Below are 22,411 nucleotides of genomic sequence, written 5' to 3'. Positions count from 1 at the left end.
AATTCAAGATTTACTAATTTGTGAAATTCAAGATTTACTAATTTTTGAAATCCAAAATTTACTAATTTGTGAAATTCAAGATTTACTAATTTTTGAAATCCAAAATTTACTAATTTTTGAAATCCAAAATTTACTAATTTGTGAAATTCAAAATTTACTAATTTGTGAAATTCAAGATTTACTTTTCTGATCTTGAAACTTGCTAATTTACAAATTTGAAAATTTATTAATTTTGCACAATTTAGTTCACAACTTCTCAACTTTACTTTTTTCCTCAAAAATTTTACAAATTCTTAAATTTTTCAATTATCAAGTTTCCAAACTTACAATAAATGTTCAAATGATCCTTGAAGGTTAGACAAAGTCTATCCGCCATTTTAAAGATGGAGGAGTTCATGAATTTTCCCTCCAAAATTATTTAAGAAAATTCTACCATTACATACTTTATTATTTATTCCACAAAAATATATCATCTACATATTTTTCTTTATTTTCCCCTCTTTTACTATCAGACTTAAGTGAACAAATTATAGATTTTAATAAAAATATTCTTAATAAAGTAGCCATTCGAAAATGATTGATTATTAAAAAAATATTTGATGAAACACTACTGTCATTTTGACTCTATGCATATGTTTCATGTGTCATATTTTTTCATGTACATATTTTTGCAATTTTCCATGTACCTTCAGTAACCCTTAAACCTTCAAACTTTACATAAAAGTATAATCTATTTAATTTACCGCATCATTCACGGAATAGACTTCTCTCAAATTTTTTATCTGAAAATAAAAGAAATTCAAAAAGGAAAAAAGAAACCCGCTGCGGATAGGATTCGAACCTATGCGGGAAAAACCCATTGGATTTCGAGTCCAACTCCTTAACCACTCGGACACCGCAGCTTCTGCAAAACGTTCTTAAAATTGACATGAAACGATGCGTAACAACATTGTTAAAAAAATGTCATATCGAATCTTTAACTACAACAAACATTTGTACATTACTACATTAATTTCTAAAATCTAAACGAAAATAATAAATAATTCGCTTTGTCAACATACAAATTTTCAATATAGTTACGTTATTACAAATTTGAAAATATAATTAGTTAACAATAATTTATTAAAAGTCACTTGACTAAAGAAACGTATAGAATGCAAAATATTTTCCTGTCTTTTATTTTCCTTTCTCAATATTCGTAAACGTGTAGACAACTTTTGTCAAGTTTTAAAATAGTCAACCTTATTTTGAGGAACAACTCAATTTTTATATTGAAATTTGTAAATTTTTCGTGGAAAGATAAATGAAAGGGGTAGTAACAATTTTAGAAAGCCATCTAGCGACAATTTCTAGAAATACAACAACTTTAATGAAACTCAGTCGCTAAGTTGAATTACGTATTCAAAATCTATTACACATTTTGCAAATTAAATTTTGATTTTTATTTATGTAACATACCCCTCTCTCTAATCTACTTTTATTGAAATTTTTATTAGAATATTTAAAATCAAATCAAACTTTACTTATTATACAAGATTATTATTATTATTATTTAGTATAAATGCGAGTGAAGATCATTAATCTAAACCTTCTAAAAATTCCTCGCCGTCGCCATTTTTGGCGTGGCGCATCTGCCGTTACGATGACATAATTTTTTCTCCATAAATGTAGAGAAGGTCCACAAAAAACTGGAATATTTTGTGTAGGATGAAGCGATTATTAAATGAGACACTCGTAATATATTATAGAGTCGATGACCATCGTTAAAAAACACATAACTTAGGGACTTCTGTCTGAATTTATGAAATAAGTGTATATTAGAAAATTATTAAATATTTACCTAAATTGCAATTTGTCCTTGATTTATCTTAAGATTAATCTTATATCTCAAAATATTAGATGTTATAATAAAGAAGGGACGCCATTTTGTACGAAGGGCAGACAAAATGGCGCTGTACGTAACAAAATGGAAGGTTTCTGAATAGAGTAGGTTCTATTTTGAAGAAAACAAATTAGAACTGCAATTTTGTTATACAAGTCTCTCTGTTAAAATTTTACCACAGGAATATGTCGAAGAGGTATCTTGAATAGTAAATCTATAAAGTGAAATTGACTGTATAATTGATTAAATAAAATGTACAGCACCTGAAAGTAGATTGAACTTCCTAAACTAGGTCCTGCAAGGTTCATCGATTTCTGAAGAGACTCCAATATTTCGTATCGATTAAACCTTCGATATAACCTAAAAAGTGAACATCATCGCTGCCTAACTCAGACCATCGCTACCTAACTACCTAGCTCTAGCTACCTAACTCATAGCACTACCTCAAGTTTAGTAAAACCCAACGTTCAAACCCAGCATTCAAAATACCGATAGAATTTTCCAGTAACCCGATACAGACGGTATAATATTTCTTGAAACAGAATCGGATCAAACAGAATTGTCGAATCGTATCGAATGTAGGTTCGGTACAAAGATATATAGAGAAACCGAACGCTTCCTTTCGTGTATCACGACTTTCTTTCATGCACCAGGTAAAAGTGTATCCGCTCAGGATGCGGTGGGTATTGTACGTGGTCAGCTAGTTTTGCAATTCTTATTCAAATCTACCAGACGATTTTGCATTCCGAAAGTACTCGACACGTTCCATGCTTATCGCGCTGATCGATGGATCTGCCGTCAGGATCCTCCCTGTAAATCCGCCCACTTCCAGGATTTCTGCTCAACGAAATTTCCTTTCAGGCTGCTGGTACACAAACGAATGTATAACAAATTCAATGCAAAAATTGTTATTTCAAATGAGGATGTACTATAATGATGTACTAAAATGATGTACTAAAATGATGTACTCAGATGATGATTTATTAAGATGATGATATACTGAGATGGTGATGTATGAGGTACTTCTGCATTTTGACCAAGTCTTTCCTCCAAAAGTGATTTAGGGTTTACAAGGTTTATAATGTGGAAATTTGAACATTTAACAAATTGAGAATTTGACATGTTTTAATTTTGTGAATTTGTTTTGCAACCTCAGTATAACATTGTCAGTATGTACTCAGATGATGATGTATTAAGATGATTATATACTGAGATGATGATGTATGAGGTACTTCTGCATTTTAAACAAGTCTTCCCTCCAAAATTGATTTAGGGTTTGCAAGGTTTATAATGTGGAAGTTTGAACAATTAACAAATTGAGAATTTGACTTGTTTTAATTTTGTGAATTTTTTTTTTGCAACCTCAGTATAACATTGTCAATATGTACTCAGATGATGATTATATACTGAGATGATGATGTATGAAGTACTTCTGCATTTTGACCAAGTCTTCCCTCTAAAAGTGATTTAGGGTTTGCAAGGTTTATAATATGGAAGTTTGAACATTTAACAAATTGAGAATTTTACATGTTTTAATTTTGTGAATTTTTTTTGGCAACCTCAGTACAACATTGTCAATATGATCAATAAATCCCAACATCCCTAAAGTGCTAATATAACATCAGTCACCTGCATGTTCCCTTAAAGTACTACAAAGTTATATAAAAATAGAAAAGCTTAACTAATTACAAGTTTCATTAAAGAGTACCTAAAGTCACAATTAACCACACGCTACATAAATACCTGTCCCCATATAATCTACCCCAATTGTGTCATCGTACCTCCTCGTCCAAATGCACCCTACGTAATCACTCAGTGATTGTTCAATCAATCAGTAGATAGGTCCATCATTTAGTAGATAGTTACTCGGTTTGAGGTTATGTAACGTCATACACCAACACCACAATCATAAATCTAAATACGTTTACTTTGCAATGTAGACAAAATCTCAAAAACCTTCACTCTCCCATGATGACCCACCATCTACCAGCATCTACCATCCACAAAATGGCGTACCTACGTAAACATACGTTATACCTACGTACATGCGTTATATCTACGTACTCACGCGTGTTACGCTTACGTACACACGTGCCAATAATAAAATAATAAAGTAGGGGCCTAAGTGTACGTCACTGGGCCGGCTCACACCTGTTGCCCTGGATAGAGCACGCGGGTGATACGCCACTGGCCGTAAACTGTTGGCACGGCTCACCTGTTGGCCTCAGCAGTGCTTGTCTGGTTTCTTGAGCGTGCGGTTCCTTTTGCTCGCCACTCTCGCAGTCCGTTGATACCCGGTCGTTTTCAGTGTCTTTGCATTCCTCGAATTCGTAGGAACCCTAAGGGGTTCAATGAGGCAGGACCCTCGACGACGCCCACGGAAATCGAAGGACGATTTTCCACGGATTCCTCGGCGTTTTATCAGCGTTAGGGCCGGATTGTATGCAAATACTCGAGGAAATATCCGTGAGTTTGTATCTGACTTCGTCCGACCCCGCCTCGGCTATCGTATCGTTATTTACGTTGGTGACTAACGTTCCCGTGGAAGAGGTCCACTCCAGGCGATCGTGCATACCGCACGATCATTTTGCACACAGGTATACCATGCTTTCCTTTTAGTCGTCCTTTCGAATAAATCTCTTTTGTCCTTGCTCGAGTCTTGAGGAGACTTTGTGGAATGGATGAGGTTTTAACAATTGTGCGGACCACAAATTTATTGCCAGTGTATGCAGTTTTAAGCTCGTGCATTGTAATGTAGGATGTACTTATGTTATACTTGAACAGTAGTCTCTAATGATGCTTACACTTATGTGGACACGATGACGTTGAGAACCTTGAAATATTGGCAATATACAGGGTGGGACTCCAGTGACTCCATGAAGACTCAAGTAAAAAGTGTGCAATTTTTTCAGTATGAAACTGTGATAAATTTTTAAGATTTCTCAAATGTATATGTTGAGAACCTTGAAATATTAACGATATATATAGGGTGTCTTTTATCTCTGTATGACACGTATGAGATGTGAATGGACTGTCAATGCAAAGGTTTGTCCATCAAGTTTATTTATTTATTCAAAAATTATTTATTCGTACTAAACTCTCGTATCAGCTATAATTTAAGAATATCATTTCTCAACGTTCTTGAGCAAAAAATAATCTAAAAGACAGTCTTAACACATGCAAATACCACTTCGAGTAATATTACGCGGAACGTATTAAATATTCAAATGATTATATCACTCAGACCAAAAGAATCGTTTAAAATGTGAGGTACAATAGGAAAGAATTAATAAAATATTTCGTGCGTCATGTGATCACGTAATTAATTTTGAAATGCAAGAATAATAATATAAGTCACATGTGAACAATAATAATGATATCGATCATATGACTCTTCTTGTCAGACGCGTGCACTGAATACTTAAGCTGTGGATACTAATTATCCACATTGAATACTAATTATGAAAATTAGTCATGTCTTTCGGACGATTACTATTCGCTAATTTTGGAACGTTATCAAATTATGAAAGGTTTTGGTGACAATTGTGAAAGAGAAGGCTATCTTACTTTCGATATCAACATGAAATGGAGCACTGTGGTTCGACCTTGGATTCTTCGATCAAACACAAATATTTTCGAATTCGGGTTTCGTAGAAAATTACTTCTGTGAAGATACAGAAATTCTGTGAAGGTATTTCTAGGTTAATTATATATTTTCAGATTGGAAATGTTGGTTGCTTGAAGGTTTAATTATTACAACACTTGAAATTATTATTTAAATTGTTGATGGTATTTGAATTAAGATTCTTATTTAAACTTGATATTGCTACTTAAATTTAATAAAAAGTTGTTACATATTTTGCGAGAATTGTTATTTAATTTCTGCTTGAGCAAGATAAAAATACTGATAAAATAATGTTGTATCATTTTGTGAACTTTAATCTAATCCAAAAAAAGACGTGAGATTAAACACTGTACTATGACTCACACATGGCAGATAAACCAAAAATCTGTCACTGTTATTTTTATAATTCACTAAAAAATATAAGTTTGAAATTGTTAAATGATCAGTCAAAAATGAAATATTTCACAGAATAAATTAGTATACGATAGAAAATTAGATAATATTAGGTTAACGTCTTAATTACACCCCTATTATATCTTAAGATCATAATAGCAATAAAAATAGAATAATATCGTGTCGATTGCAATTGTGATACTCGTACGAGAAAGCCAATTAATATTTTCTATAAACCAATACAAACATTGTGAAACAGTGGACGATATACAACGTGAGCCACTTTGTAATCAGCCATTTTGCATAATCTTCCGATTAACGTTGTTAGAAACTTGTATTATCTTAACTGGTTTGGATTACGATAATTTTACCGTCTGTTCAGATTAATACTTCCAGTTACATGTCTATCAGTTCCTCTTTCGCTAACCCGCGCTTAATTAGTTCTGGTTTTATTGCTTGTTTTCAAATTTTACATCCATTCGTGTAATTTCTTAACATTTTATATCATAAACAATTTAAATATATAAATGTTGATAATATAGGAATAGTAACAGACAAAGTAACATATTGTGTTGTACAATTTATATTGTATAATATTTATTGCAAGTTAAAAGAGTACAAGTGTGATGCGCTTAAGCGCACATTCAAATTTTCGCGCGTAAATTGTTACGTTTTGGCGCGAAGAGTACTTAACCTCGCAAGAAAGGTATCTTAACTTCTAAACTTTAATTTGGACAATTTTTTAGAAGACAATCTTAAGCAACTTTTTAAGGAATAATTACATTAATAATTTTAGTAATAATTTATTATAAAACATGTATAAATTTACTCTGTCACTAATATTAAAACACGTGTAACAATTTAGTATTCTTTTCATTGTGAACAGTGATATTAATCTTTGTAATATTAACCTAAAAAATTGTCTAAAAAGTACCTAATCGATGTCACTCCTTTTTAATTTGAATTACAATTAAATTTGAATTTTTGCAAAATTTTAAAATGACAAAAATTAAAAAATTAATGGAATTGTGTAGATTAGTCTTGTCGTAATTATTATTGCGAAACAGTGCTTTTGTTCACACTCTACATGTTACAATTACATGAAACACGATAAGACGATATCGATATCTGTATGAAAGGACAGTGACATGACCGATTTTTTTCTTTTCCGTGTGCTTGCCGCAATAGGATACGATTGACAGAAAGCACAACGTGTATTACGCGATTTCCTTACAGCTGCATGTTTACTTCTGTAAAATTTATTTCACCAACGAGGACGGTGAAAGCAATTCCCACAGTTTCGAACCGATTTAGCATATTCAACTTTTCCTTAACCATCCATTGGGCACGGAATAAAAACATGCATTGATGCATCACGAAATTATCAAAATGGAAGTTAGGTGTGAGAGCTTCCATTTTTTGAATTTTCGAATTTTTGAATTTTCAAATTTTCGAATTTTCGAATTTTTGAATTTTCAAGTTTTCAAGTTTTCAAATTTTCAAGTTTCCAAGTTTCCAAGTTTCCAAATTTCCAAATTTCCAAATTTCCAAATTTCCAAATTTCCAAATTCTCAAATCTCCAAATTCTAAAATCCCCAAATTCTCAAATCCCCAAGTTCTCACATCCCCAAATTCTCAAATCCCCAAGTTCTCACATCCCCAAATTCTCAAATCCCCAAATTCTCAAATTCCCAAATTCTCAAGTCCCCAAATTCTAAAATCCCCAAATTCTCAAACCTCCAAATTCTCAAGTCCCCAAATTCTAAAATCCCCAAATTCTCAAATCCCCAAATTCTCAAACCCCCAAATTCTAAAATCCCCAAATTCTAAAATCCCCAAATTCTCAAAAACCCAAATTCTCAAATCCCCAAATTTTAAAATCCCCAAATTCTGAAATCCTCAAATCCCCAAATTCCAAAATTCCCAAATCCCCAGCTACAATGAACTGAGAAGACATTAACAGAGCTCTCCATATATGGCCATTTAGCACAAAACGAAGTGAAGATTTCAAACGAACCGCTTTGCCAATTACGAAGCTCGCTTCTGACAATGAGCCAACGGCATGTCGAGTTTCTCACGACATTCAGCACCGTAATTTCTCTCGCCATTGTCTAACTATGTACTTCGGATCGTGACACGTAAACACAGCAACAAAGATCCCGGGAAGAAAAACGGAACTTAACGGTGCTGATGAAAAAAAAAATTCGGTGTCTTCACTTTGCCAACAGGAACATCTCACACTTTCACCTTTAACGAGTTCGATGTAGAATACAATTAAGCCTTCGTAAAAATTCGGGTGATTTATCGTATTGCAATTGGTAATACGGTATACTCGCGTTATATAGCCATTTGTGGTGTACGGTTCGCACAGTAGTCGACATAAGTCTTATCGTCTTACAATTTATTTACTCGCGTTATATGGTCATGTGGAGATTAAGGTTCAAGCAGTAGACTCATTGTCACGCAGTTTGTTACCTCGCGTTATATCGCCATTTGTAGTTTATCGTAGATGCATTAGACCCATCGTCACACAAGTTAGACTCTCGTGTTATATGACCACGTGGAGATTAAAGTTCAAGCAGTAGACGCATTGTCACACAGTTTGTTACCTCGCGTTATATCGCCATGTGTAGTTTATTGTACATGTATGAGACCCATCGTCACACAAGTTAGACTCCCGTATTATATAGCCATGTGGAGATTACTATTCAAGCAGTAGACTCATTGTCACACAGTTTGTTACCTCGCATTATATCGCCATTTGTAGTTTATCGTACATATATGAGACCCATCGTCACACAAGTTAGACTCTCGTGTTATATGGCCACGTGGAGATTACTGTTCACTCATTAGACTCATTGTCACGCAGTTTGTTACCTCGCGTTATATCGCCATGTGTAGTTTATTGTACATGTATGAGACCCATCGTCACACAAGTTAGACTCTCGTGTTATATAGCCATGTGGAGATTACTGTTCACGCATTAGACTCATTGTCACACAGTTTGTTACCTCGTGTTATATCGCCATTTGTAGTTTATCGTACATGTATGAGATCCATCGTCACACAAGTTAGACTCTCGTGTTATATAGCCACGTGGAGATTACTGTTCACGCATTAGACTCATTGTCACACAGTTTGTTACCTCGTGTTATATCGCCATTTGTAGTTTATCGTACATGTATGAGATCCATCGTCACACAAGTTAGACTCTCGTGATATATAGCAACGTCAGAAGTTAAAATTGACAACAGTAAACATCGCTACAATTACAAGGCAGATATTGTTATCTCGAAAAGTGGAATATCAAAGATGGCGACACGTTCTCGCGGGAACGTTATTTGCTCGCGATAAGTGTCAAGGTTGCCGGAATAATGAACTACAAGGCAGTCATTCAAGGTATTTACGTGTTCGAAATCGTGTGAAAAGGCGTCACAGCTTCAAGGTGATGTAAAAAAAGATACACGAGGAAGAAGAGGCAGGAAATTGTCTGTACAGGACGTTTACGGTTTAATGCTTTCAATACGTAATAGCTTGGAATTGCAAATGAAGTTTTTAGATACCTGCAACGCTTCGACATCGATGATATATTGTGATAAATTACTAATTGCGAAACTGTAAATACGGAGAAATATGAAACATTAATTAGTTAGGGATAAAACAGTAAAATTCCATAGATTTTTAGCGTCGATTTCTTAAGGTTACGAGTTCGATCCCGGTATCGAGCAAACTATGGTTTCCGCCTATTTGAAGTGGGTAATATCACTCGCTTGGGTTTGAAGCTGTTAACACCCTAAAAAATCTACTTCCACAAATTCTATCATACTAATCTATGATTAGATCTCTCTGTCACTATATTTTCTAATAACTATCACAATTTAAACAATTTTTGAAACTTGTCATGATTTTATAAATTTACAAATTCAGTCTCACAACTTGGAAGTCTCTTCTGTAAATTCGATCATTTCTAAAACCCTAAATGTTCGAAGATATTATTTAAAAAATTTCAAAACGTAATTTAGCTGTATTATAAACTAGACCAACCGTGAATTAACAAATTGGAAGATGTGTAAATTGTAAATGCGTAAAGGTACAATTCATTTTTGGAATTTGATACCAGCAGCTGCCTACCTTGCCAGCCTCGCAGCACGCATACTGAACTTCGAGGTCAGTCAACTGCAACGCGATGCAAACTATGCTATTACATTTACATGTTCCCTATAGAACATGCAGCGATCCTACGCGTTTTGATCTATCGCGCATCTTATCTGTTTAATTGCAACGTTTCTCCTATTCCCCCGTACGTGCACCTTCCTCCTTAAGTTTATCGATTCAACGATTCGATTATCGAGAAGCGTGCGGTAGTGCACACACACCAAGGTCAGTAAACTGCAACGCTATGCAGGTCGTGCATTCACGTGTCGACGACGGAATTAATGTGCCAGCTCTGTCGAAAGTTATTCACTTTCTAGGCACGTAATTCATGCTTTTGAGAAATTTATTAATACCCTCCACGATATTTAGATCTAATCTGAGCTGATAAAACTGGTGGCGAGTAATTTTTCTTTGTTTTATTAATGCGTTGATCGTGGTCGTTGATTCTGATGATGAATCGGCATTGAAATCGAAGGATAACTGGATGATTATCTAGGAGGGAGTTATGAAGTATTCGTCTAGAGTTACTGGATCGAAAAGTAACTGGGACTCTTGATATATAGACACCTGGGTCATCAAGATCAAGTCAAATACGGGTCACATTTGACTCATCTGGACTCTCAAATTTTTTACATCAAAAGCTACATTCAGGCTTCATATATGTAGCAAAATTTCTAAATCCTTGACATCTGAAAAATGGAGGATGCAAAAGCATCGGATGATCAAATCCAATTGTTCATATAGGAATCTGACAAGATTCCTAAATACCACAATGTTCTTAGATCATCATATTTCTACATCATAGTATGTCTAGGTTTCAATATTCCTTCCAATGTCCCCTTCCTATGTGGAGTGTCACCCGATACCAGTATACCTCAGTGCCCCCACATTCCAATGTCCTCATGTCCAAATATCCTTTAGCCCCAGTATCATTTACCACGTCCTACTATCTCCACGTCCTAGTGACCTAACATCCCAGTGTCCTTACGTCCGAGTGTCCCCACATCCCAATGTTCTTGTGTCCCAGTGTTCTTACGTCCAAGTGACCCCACATCCCAATGTCCCAGTGACCCACGTCTCAGTGTATCTATGCTCTAGTATCTCTACGCCTTAGTAGCCCTGTGTCTTGGTATCCCCATGTCTCGATATCTCTATGTCCCAGTATTCCTATGCCCCAGTATCCCCACGTCCTAGTATCCTTACGTCCCAGTATCCCCACGCTCCAGTATCCCTACGCCCCAGTATCCCTACGCCCCAGTATCCTCATTTTCCGGTATCCCTACGTTCCGGTATCCCTACGTCCCAGTATCCCCACGCCCCAGTATCCCTACGCCCCAGTATTCCCACGCCCCAGTATCCCCACGCCTCAGTATTCCCACGTTCCAGTATCTCCACACCCCAGTATCCCCACGTTCCAGTATCCCTACGCCCCGATATCCCTACGTCCCAGTATCTCCACGCCCCAGTATCTCCACGCCCCAGTATCCCCACGTTTCAGTATCCCTACGCCCCGATATCCCTACGTCCCAGTATCTCCACGCCCCAGTATCTCCACGCCCCAGTATCCCCACGTTCCAGTATCCCTACGCTCCAGTATCCCTACGTCCCGATATCCCTACGTTCCAGTATCCCTACGCACCAGTATCCCCACGCCCCAGTATCTCCACGCCCCAGTATCCCTACGCCCCAGTATTCCCACGCCCCAGTATCCCCACGCCCCAGTATTCCCACGTTCCAGTATCTCCACGCCCCAGTATCCCCACGTTCCAGTATCCCTACGCTCCAGTATCCCTACGTCCCGATATCCCTACGTTCCAATATCCCTACGCTCCAGTATCCCCACGCACCAGTATCTCCACGCCCCAGTATCCCTACGCCCCAGTATTCCCACGCCCCAGTATCCCCACGCCCCAGTATTCCCACGTTCCAGTATCTCCACGCCCCAGTATCCCCACGTTCCAGTATCCCTACGCCCCGATATCCCTACGTCCCAGTATCTCCACGCCCCAGTATCCCCACGTTCCAGTATCCCTACGCTCCAGTATCCCTACGTCCCGATATCCCTACGTTCCAGTATCCCTACGCTCCAGTATCTCCACGCCCCAGTATCCCCACGTTCCAGTATCCCCACGTCCCGATATTCCTACGTCCCAGTATCCCTACGTCCCAGTATCCCTACGCCCCAGTATCACTACGTCCCAGTATCTCCACACGTCAGTATCCCTACGTCCCGATATCCCTACGTCCTAGTACCCCCACGCCCAAATATCCCTACGTCCCAATATCCCTACCCCAGTATGCCTACATTCCAATAACCTTCATATCCCTAGTGGAATCTCAAAGTCATATCCCAAAGTCTCCATATATCCCGACATCCGAATATCCCTACATCCTTAACAATCTCACCCTTCCAATACCTATAATCTCGCAATCCCCAAAAGAAGACTTAGACCCAGGGTCCGCCATAGTTAACTATACCTCTATTCACTCTACACTCTACAAAACTCATCATACGAGTACTTTTTGCGCTCACTGTAGATCGCCTCCGTTGATGATACTGGGAAAATCGCGTCCCCCGTTTGTTTGCGTGTTTAATTCGCACCGCGTAAGCACAACGCATCCGCGTGAAGAGAATCATGATTGTAATTGAACCGCAAACCAAGCGGCTTACAACAGAGATATTATGAGTAAGACTGTTTTTTCTTTTTTCAAGCTTTGTCCACTATTTTATATTTCGCACCGATTCTCCCGGTCGAACAATTCAATTAATTTCACGATAAATTTAACTTATATAACGCGGCGCCGTGATAAAATCGTGCGGAGAAGTTTCTCGGTGCAACGCGCGGCCACTGGGTTCATTAGACTTAATGAAGCATCTTAATTAATCTGGGACACCTTATGCAAGCGCGAACGCAGTTGCATCGTCTCTTCTTGCTCGTTTCGCTTATGGCAGCATGGTTGTTTCATGAAGATTTTATAGGAAAAGTTGGGGTTAGAACGGTTATGGCGATTTGTAGACTCATTCACATATGTTCTGTCTTCACAAGATGGAGGTACACATAAACATAAAACTTGAACTAACCTTAAACACAACTATACATATGATATATGATATCTCTGTATATGACATAACTTTAAATACCAACCTTAAATATCTTTGTAATAAAAGTTCGGGTTAGAACAAATATGGCGGACAATTTATAGGCTCATTCACATATGTTCGGTCTTCACAAGATGGTGGTACATATGAACATAAAACTTGAACTAACTTTAAACATAACTATACATATGATATATGATATCTATATATATGACATAACTTTAAATAACAAAGTATAAAACCTATAAATAATCAGATAAAATTAAGCATTATTCTAATGGTTTATATACATACTTTCTATTAAAGGTTATTTTATAAGGTGTACATAAAACATGGCTGCCATTCTAAAAATAATATACTAAACTGAAAGTATGTTTCACTGTAAATGGCATAAGTAGTATAATACTGGTAGCACACCGCTGGTATAATCGTTTAAAAAAAGACCTTGAATGTAGTTTAAAATGAACCGTAGAAAGTAGAACGCGCTAAAAATAAATTTTCGTTGATAGAATTCGCGGAACTAGTTCTGGTGAACTTTAAGGAATGTTTGCATGTATTACGTTGTCTGAAAGTGACATAACTTTCGTACAAAATGGTTGTACCTCAGTCACCTACATTCGTGCTTACTTTCAATTACCAATAAAATCACCCAGTCTTCTGATTACTCAATTCTTCATTTCTCACATTCCCCAATTCCACACTTCCCCAATTCCCACATTCCCCAATTCCCACATTCCCCAATTCCATCATTCTCCAATTCCACACTTCCCCAATTCCATCATTCCCCAATTCCCACATTCCCCAATTCCCACATTGTCCAATTCCCACATTCCCCAATTCCCACATTTCCCAATTCCCATATTCCCCAATTCCATACTTCCCCAATTCCATACTTCCCCAATTCCATCATTCCCCAATTCCCACATTCCCCAATTCCACATTCCCCAATTCCATACTTCCCCAATTCGATCATTCCCCAATTCCATCATTCCCCAATTCCATCATTCCCCAATTCCCACATTCCCCAATTCCACACTTCCCCAATTCCATCATTCCCCAATTCCCACATATCCCAATTCCCACATTCCCCAATTCCCACATTCCCCAATTCCCACATTCCCCAATTCCACACTTCCCCAATTCCATCATTTCCCAATTCCCACATTCCCCAATTCCATCATTCCCCAATTCCCACATTCCCCAATTCCCACATTCCCCAATTCCCACATTCCCCAATTCCCACATTCCCCAATTCCCACATTTCCCAATTCCCACATTTCCCAATTCCCATATTCCCCAATTCCCTAACTCCTCAATTGTGAAATTTTTAAACGAAGGAATTAAAAATTTTTTCAATTAAAAAGTCTTTACATTTTATCTCTCGAAGTGAAACCTAATAATGTTTTTTTTTCTCTGCGCTCGTTCACATAGAGTGTATTTAATATCTGATTTGAAGCTCCTTCTGCTTTGAGGCATAGCTCATTTTCTTGAGAACCCTTCAGTACATCATGCTTTCGTGACTCACTTATACCAACGTAAATGCGCATGAATGCAGAAGTATGTACCATCAACTTTTACAAGACACTGACCTTTTGCACTTATATAGTCAACGAGGCTGATGAAGCTGCGTTTATTTATAGACAGGATAGTTCTTTGTCTAACAGAGTTTCTGCTAAAACAGGAGATGTCACTCATTTTACTGCTCTGTAATGCAAATTTATTTTGACGTCCCGTAACTTGGGAACGGGTGTTGTACCAACTTATAATTTACTTAGTTAATAGAAATGCAAATGGCGGAACGCTCCTTCTATCTGTCCGGAAGACAAAATGGTCGTCAGGTTGCAACTTAATGTATGACTTATTTATTTGATGTACATATATGTATTTATATAATGTACATATACTTACTTATATAACGTACTTATTTATATAAAATTTATAATATAATGTACAACTTAAAAATCATCTGAAACTTACAATTCAATCAATAAAAGTGTGAAGGTGTCCTATCACTATGTCTCCAATAATAAGGCTCCAACATGGAGGCTTCTCTAAAATTACTCTTAATTAAGACCCACCTCCAATATTGCACCGTACATGAAGCCGATACTAATTATAAGGTGAAAATTGATCGACTACGTATATGTATAGACCGTTATCAACTGGTCTAGTATTCAAGCTGTGTAGAGGGAAACGCGTGAGGTTAGCGCGTGATTAGAAGTTAAAAATCAATGGCGGCTTTATATTCGCGACAATTTTATTCGACGTTGACCCCGCGTCTTTTGCTAATCGCTGTCATTACCAGCGGTGATGATGCAGTACGAAAATTTGCATAATATCACCGGCCTACGTGATATTGTACAAGAAATTGCATAAACGAAGAATGCGACTTTTGCGTAATAGTAAGGTTAATGTAATATAAAAAATTCATTGATTAATTCTTAATGGAGAGTAGTAGAGAACAGTTGGTACTGAAATATAACTTCCTAATTTCCCAATTCCAAATTCCCCAATTTCCACATTCACCAATTCCCATAGTTTCGAATTCTCACATTCCCCAATTCCCACATTCCCCAATTCCCACATTCCCCAATTCCCACATTCCCCAATTCCATACTTCCCCAATTTCCACGTTCCCCAATTCCCACATTCCCCAATACCCACATTCCCCAATTCCACACTTCCCCAATTCCATCATTCCCCAATTCCCACATTCACCAATTCCCACATTCCCCAATTTCCACATTCCCCAATTCCATCATTCCCCAATTCCATCATTCCCCAATTCCCACATTCACCAATTTCCACATTCCCCAATTCCATCATTCCCCAATTCCATCATTCCCCAATTCCATCATTCCCCAATTCCCACATTCCCCAATTCCCACATTCCTCAATTCCCAAATCCCCCAATTCCCCAATCCCCCAATTCCCCAATCCCCCAATTCCCACATTTCCCAATTCCATCATTCCCCAATTCCACCATTCCCCAATTCCCAAATCCCCCAATTCCCAAATCCCCCAATTCCCAAATCCCCCAATTCCCAAATCCCGCAATTCCCCAATCCCCCAATTCCCAAATCCCCCAATACCCCAATTCCCACCTTCCCAAATTCCCCAATTCCCACATTTCCCAATTCCCCATTCCCCCAATTCCCCAATACCCCAATTCCTAATCTCCGTATTCCTATGTTTCCAATTCCTGAAATCCCTAAAATTTCAAAATCCCCAAAATCTCAAATTCCCAAATTCTCACATCTTTCCCCCAAAACATCACGCCTCTTATATAGCCGCCTACATATATAACAAGGCTAATACATAAAGTGAAATGGCAAGAATAAATTGCTAACCACCACATATCAATATTATACCAGTAATTAAAAATACATAGCCTACTAGAACAGGAGCGATAGGTTATGTCTCGATATCGAGGTTGCTTACAAACGTTGAACCAATTATCCGCGTCACGTTTGATACATATAAGGCAGGAACGTGGGGAAAGACGTGTGTGCATCGAGTCAGTGGCGATATCGTAAAATAAGCTTCGTGGGGGCCAGCCTTATGCACCAATAAGGCAGCATTCTGGCCAGGTCAATGCTTACTGGTTTTGTGTTTCACCTCGTTCCGCGTCTCTCGTATATGCACACTTTCAGCGATCGCCGATTCAAGCGGAATACTTGCGTTGGTAGAAGGACTCTCGATCTTTCATTTTGACTATAAAAATTCTATTCGGTGCAGCTGTAGTGTTTGTGATGTTCAGAATTTCTTTTGTTATGCTGCTTGTGCCACAGACGACTTTAGAGGTGAAATGCGTAGGAGGCTTTTGGGGCCTCCATAAATTAGTGCACCTGTTGAGTACCCTGTTTAGTTTGGCTATAAATAAATGTACCTGTGCAGCGGGTCACGAGAACAAACGTGATCAAGGTTATGTTCGATAAAATAGTACTGTAGGCTTTTGAGGGGTTTTCCCGCCAAAAAGTGGAAATATGGTGGACCAATATGGCGGAACCAATATGGTGGAATATGTAAAGTCATAGATATATGCAGCATTGTGAATGTTTCTCTTATTGTTAATTAAAAATTTATATGAACAGTTGATGATACAAAATGGTGGGCTTATGAAGATTTTAATAAGACATAAACACTTATTATACTTGCAATATATATGGTAGATAGGAGTTAGAATGAGTTTGGTTATTTAAAAATGTTAAAGGATAATTTTATAATTTATTAACGTTAAATGTGGAGAAATGATCGATGCTAAAAAATGTTGTCTTTATATTTTCAGGGACGTAGTTTACAACGAAGGTACAAGATCAGCATGAAAATAAAAACTCTAATTCGACGATGCACGTAAACGGGCACTCGACACACGGTGCGAAGCAAGAAATGGGTAAGTTTTATTTCTGATAAAATTATTTATCTATAGAAACTTATCTGGTGGACAAAGATACATAGAGATTATACGTCATATCATAACACTATGATGTAATAGAAAATAGTGGTGGTAACAGGTGGTGATGTACCGGCAATATAACGAGAGGTAACATAAAGTACACCTGAAAACTTTGCAACAGTTTCTCATCACTGTTGAAACCCGTATTTTGACAAAAGATAAGTTTAATCATCCTGTACGCAGTATCCGAAATCGGATATGCAATATATCGAGGCAATTCCGTAGAAAGAGTGTCGAGAGCTAAAAATAGCAGGAGATATCCCGGAATGGCAATCGTAACTTTAGAATTCATAGGATTCGGAGGAAGCACGGGTCGTAACTTTGCCATTCGTAAATTTCAACGATTCCGAATGGCGTCACGTGAACGCTTTGCCGGCGGATCGAATGCGCGTCGTAAATGGAAAGAATAGAAGCTGTGGCCGGTGGCACTTGTTATATAAGCCATTCAAGGTGCCATGGTGACGTGTTGCGAAGGTGCGCCGTGCTCATCCTGTTCTTTCATTTAATATCGATCCTCCATTTGGCTTTCCACTCGACGCGAAACTCGTGTAACGGTCCCCGATGGAATCTCGCGAAATACCAACGTTCCGCCTGAAAAATTTTATTGAAATATTTACGTGGCTTCATTCCTTTTAATCTGCTGCCAGATAGATTTATCAAAGTTTTCATTGTTTTGGAACTTATCAATCAACCACTCTTATTAATAATTTTATAATAATTATCGATAAACGTTTCAAAATTTGTAAGTTCATATGAATTACAAAAATCTTAAAGAGATAGATATTGTAAATTGTATATGATTTTTATTTATCGAACAAGTTTATTTTTCGTTGCAAGACCGTTTGCTGAATTTAAATTTGGCGCCGCTGCACTAACGCCACAGCGCATGCGCGATTGTCAGGTGGTCGGCATTCCACGATCACGTTTTTTTCTATTCTCTACCTTCGTAACGCGAGCACGTGCGTTCGACTCAGCGATGTATACAACATATGTATAAGTGCTCTACCACTATACGTTTATCGAAAGACGTTTTTATTTAAATAACTGAACTAACGCAATTTTACGCTTGATTAGGAAACTTAAAAACTACAAGGATTCGTGGGATTTGTGCTATTAAATTTCTACCTTTCAAGACTCATATTCTTACATTCCTGGATTCGTGAATCATATCTCTAAAGTCCATAAAAATATTGATAGAACTAATCGAAACGCAAATTATTTATAAACGAAACAGTTGAATAATATTTTGTAACTAAGCACTAAAAGTATGCAAAGCAAACTATCTGCCTTCGATAAGGTATTGATAGAAGAAAGAAACGGAAAGCAAGGACGCACTTATCGTTTCGTAACCTTTGCCGGTTATTAATAACGTTGCGTGTATAATTAGACAGCATCCACATATTATATATACGTGGTGGAAAATATACCCTCTCTAAATATATCATTGGCCATCTAACGGCTGAGGAACTGTGGTGCTTAAAAAAGAACTTGTTTTCTGAATTATATGGGACTTTGCGGTATTATTAATAATTTTTACCATATAGATACATGTCATTATTTAATTATTGCCACTATTTATTTAATTTCGGTTAATGTAATTTAGGAAGAATTTTAAGGATAATTTAAGGGGGACCTGAGAAGGTTGAACTTTAGAAGGTTGAAGATGAACTTTAGGACAAATTAGGGCAAAGGAAGACTTGATGAGGACCTAAGAAAGGCCTAGTGAGAACTGAAAGGACCTTGAAGGTTTTATAAAATAGAAAGTGGTGGAATTTGGTGGAAATGTCTAGGGAGACCTCAAACGTCCATTTTATAAACGATACACAGATTAAAACCTAACTATATTTTCACAAGTCCGACTTGTGATGCACTCCCGACGCACTCATGACGCACCCTAATCAATTTTACTCGAACACGCTTCAATTTGGATGGAGTTCCCCAATTATTTGCAAGTCATACCAAATTGACACGACAGGATTTCAACTTTCTTTATCTACTTGAACCCCCTGGCAGTACCCTGTCACTGTCGTGACGCACCCTACAGCTCATACGCAACCCACATCTAGACCCACTTCATCCCAATCGAACTTTGCCTTCAATTCTAATTAGAATCTTCATAATCAACGGTCGAATGCAAAACGTGTCTATCTTTTAAATTTTCTTTATTCATCACGTTGTGACAGTAATTATTTATGCATGACACAACCGGCTGGACAATCATAACTTAAAGTGTTAACACGTTAGATTCTGACGCACCTGAGAATCATAGGGCAAGGGTTAAGCGTCTTTTTATTTTTATTGCGGAGATGTTTGAGAGGAACGCGAACGACATTGTACGCCTGACGATCAGCGCCACTGTCGGTACGCCGGGCGTCACGACGACTACGTGCCAAACTGCGACGCTGACGCTTCGTGGACGGGCGTCCATTTTGTTTGACTCGCTGCAGAGAAGCGTACGACGTTTCTATGTAGCGACGCTCTTACCGCGCTGCAATATTTACCACGCACCATACTGATATTTGAGCAGACTTTCGGTAGCCATTTATTGTTTTTGGGAATTTAACTGTGCAAATTATGAGTGAGGCGGTATTGTTTGTTCAAACAATCGAGCAATATCCATGCTTATATAACCAGACACTGTCGGAGTACTCGCGGAAAGATGTTGTAGAAAGAGCTTGGAACGAAGTTGCGAGACAAATGAAATGGTCTGGTAAGTATTATTTTTTTGTGGGTTTCAAATTTAGAAATTGATAATATAAGGATTTATGAATTCTTTTAGCTTCAAATTTTTGAGTACATAAATTCGTAAAATTATATATTCTTAAAACTCTGAAGTACTAAAACAACAGATTCCTGAAAGCTCAAGTTGCTGAATCCCTAAATTCCTGAAATTCCAAGTAACTAAAACCCTGAGTTCCTAAATCCCCATTATTCTAAATCTCCAACTTCCTGAATTCCCAACTTCCTAAATTCCCAACTTCCTAAATTCCCAATTTCCTAAATCCCCAACTTCCTAAATTTCCAACTTCCTAAATCTCCAACTTCCTAATTTCCCAACTTCCTAAATCCCCAACTTCCTAATTCCCCAACTTCCTAATTTCCCAACTTCCTAATCCCCCAATTTTCTAATTCCCCACTTTCCTAACTTCCCAATTTCCTAATTCCCCAACTTCCTAAATCTCCAACTTCCTAAATTCCCAACTTCCTAAATCCCCAACTTCTTAAGTCCCCAACTTCCTAAATTCCCAACTTCCTAAATCCCAAACTCCTTAAATCCCCTACTTGGGATTTCAAAAAACCCCAAATTCCTAAAATCCTAAATTCCTGAAACCCCAAATTTCTAAATCTCGAAATTTTCAAATCCCCCAATTCCTAACCCCCCAAATCCCTAAGCCTCCAAATTCCTAAAACCCCAAATCCCCAAAATTCTGAAACCCCAAGTTCCTAAACCCCCAAATTCCCAAACTTGAGAGCTTCAAATGAAAAAAATTAGAAAATTTCCAAACATCCGTCAGTGAGGGCGCCACCAGTACCCAGAGCACACCTCTCTCAATCGGCCATATAACGAGAGTCCAAAACCACCACACAAACAACTCCACACGATTAACCCCGTTAATTCTCCACAGTATCAGACTGCAAAGAGAAATGGAAAAACATCCGCAACGGTTTTGTCCGGAGCTTGAAGCTCGCAGCAAGCGGTTCGTCCACAAGACAGAAGAAACCGTACTATCTGCACGACGTTATGCAATTCGTGCTACCTTTCGTAAAACCCGCGTCTCACACGCGAATCTCCGGCAACCAGCTGTCACCTCCGACCGTCGAAACGATAATCGAAGAAACGAAACACGACGAAGACACGGACGAGGATGCGACGAAGGTGTTTCTTTCGGCCCAGAAAGATGACCCACTTGCCGGAAGGCAGAATAAAAGAGTGAAACCATGCGACGTCGATCAAATGTGTGCGAACTGTTCGCAGCAGAACCCACTGGCCGATGATTACAGGAAGTCGTTTTTGATTAGTTTACTTCCGGATGTTCATAGACTGACGGACGACGAGATGCGTGAATTCAAAATGAAGGTGTTAATGGTGCTGGACGAGATACTGGTGCGACAACAGCATGGACACGCTACGCAGGCAGCGAACAGGAATTTTTCACCGCCACCTTGCATTATATCGCATGTTTCTCAACATGTGTCGTCCAGTCCGCCGTCCATCGATTCTTCGACGACTCCGCAGTTTCATAGCAACTCGTTACCTATCACGTCCAGCTCTATGCACTATGATACACTTGCACAGCAAAGTATAGCGCATTGTATGAGTGATCAGATGAAGAAATAAATTTTTTATTTTTTGATGTGTTTCTTATTTCGTTCCTAGTTTGTTATATTGCATAGTTGTAGGATTTCATGGTCGAGAAATAGATTCTTGTAGATTGGGTGATATAGCAAGCGGCGATATAACGAATCTCTATGATCACTTAATCAAGTGTTGATACAACCTTGATAGAATGTGATGTATAATTACAGGATGTGATATAACGCGAGACTATATAACTCGTGAATATATATCGCAAAGCAATGCAACGCACGGTGATATAACGCGAGAATGTATAACTTGTGAAGATACAACTCAGGTTACTATAACACGTGGTGATATAATGGAAGAGTATACAACATGCAATATAACGCGAGACTATATAACTCGCGAATATATATCGCAAAGCAATGCAACACATGGCGATATAACGCGAGAATGTATAACTTGTGAAGATACAACTCAGGTTACTATAACACGTGGTG

General features: G+C 37.9%; 1 protein-coding gene and 1 non-coding gene across 6 annotated transcripts; one reads left to right on the top strand and one right to left on the bottom strand.

The window, feature by feature from the left end:
- Positions 1 to 820: 820 nt before the first annotated feature.
- TRNAS-CGA (transfer RNA serine (anticodon CGA)) lies at positions 821 to 902 on the bottom strand. The gene has a single exon. It is a non-coding gene; the product is annotated as a tRNA-Ser (tRNA).
- Positions 903 to 3,254: 2,352 nt separating this feature from the next.
- On the top strand, positions 3,255 to 21,964 carry LOC105663580 (uncharacterized). 5 transcript variants are annotated; one of them, XM_076541421.1, is made up of 3 exons: positions 3,255 to 4,348; positions 17,444 to 17,548; positions 21,238 to 21,964. In XM_076541421.1, the coding sequence occupies exons 2-3, from the start codon at positions 17,503 to 17,505 to the stop codon at positions 21,948 to 21,950; spliced, it is 759 nt and encodes a 252-aa protein (XP_076397536.1). In that variant the 5' UTR covers positions 3,255 to 4,348; positions 17,444 to 17,502; the 3' UTR covers positions 21,951 to 21,964. The 5 variants fall into 5 exon arrangements, with proteins under 5 accessions (XP_076397536.1, XP_012148670.1, XP_076397537.1 ...); XM_012293280.2 differs by having other exon boundaries at positions 4,339 to 4,479; XM_076541422.1 differs by lacking the exon at positions 3,255 to 4,348 and adding an exon at positions 12,374 to 12,742.
- Positions 21,965 to 22,411: the final 447 nt, after the last annotated feature.

The sequence above is a fragment of the Megachile rotundata genome, chromosome 16 (genome assembly GCF_050947335.1).
Source record: "Megachile rotundata isolate GNS110a chromosome 16, iyMegRotu1, whole genome shotgun sequence".
NCBI classification, from domain to species: domain Eukaryota; kingdom Metazoa; phylum Arthropoda; class Insecta; order Hymenoptera; family Megachilidae; genus Megachile; species Megachile rotundata.
The sequence above is the reverse complement of the archived record's forward strand: the minus strand, read 5'-3'. Positions and strand labels throughout refer to the sequence as shown.

What these genes read in the sequence shown, in the direction of transcription:
- LOC105663580 (XM_076541420.1), top strand. Translation starts at nt 20,186, where the DNA reads ATGAGTGAGGCGGTATTGTTTGTTCAAACAATCGAGCAATATCCATGC. An exon ending in GAGACAAATGAAATGGTCTG is followed by an intron (nt 20,322 to 21,237) that starts GTAAGTATTATT and finishes AATTCTCCACAG; the next exon opens with TATCAGACTGCAAAGAGAAA.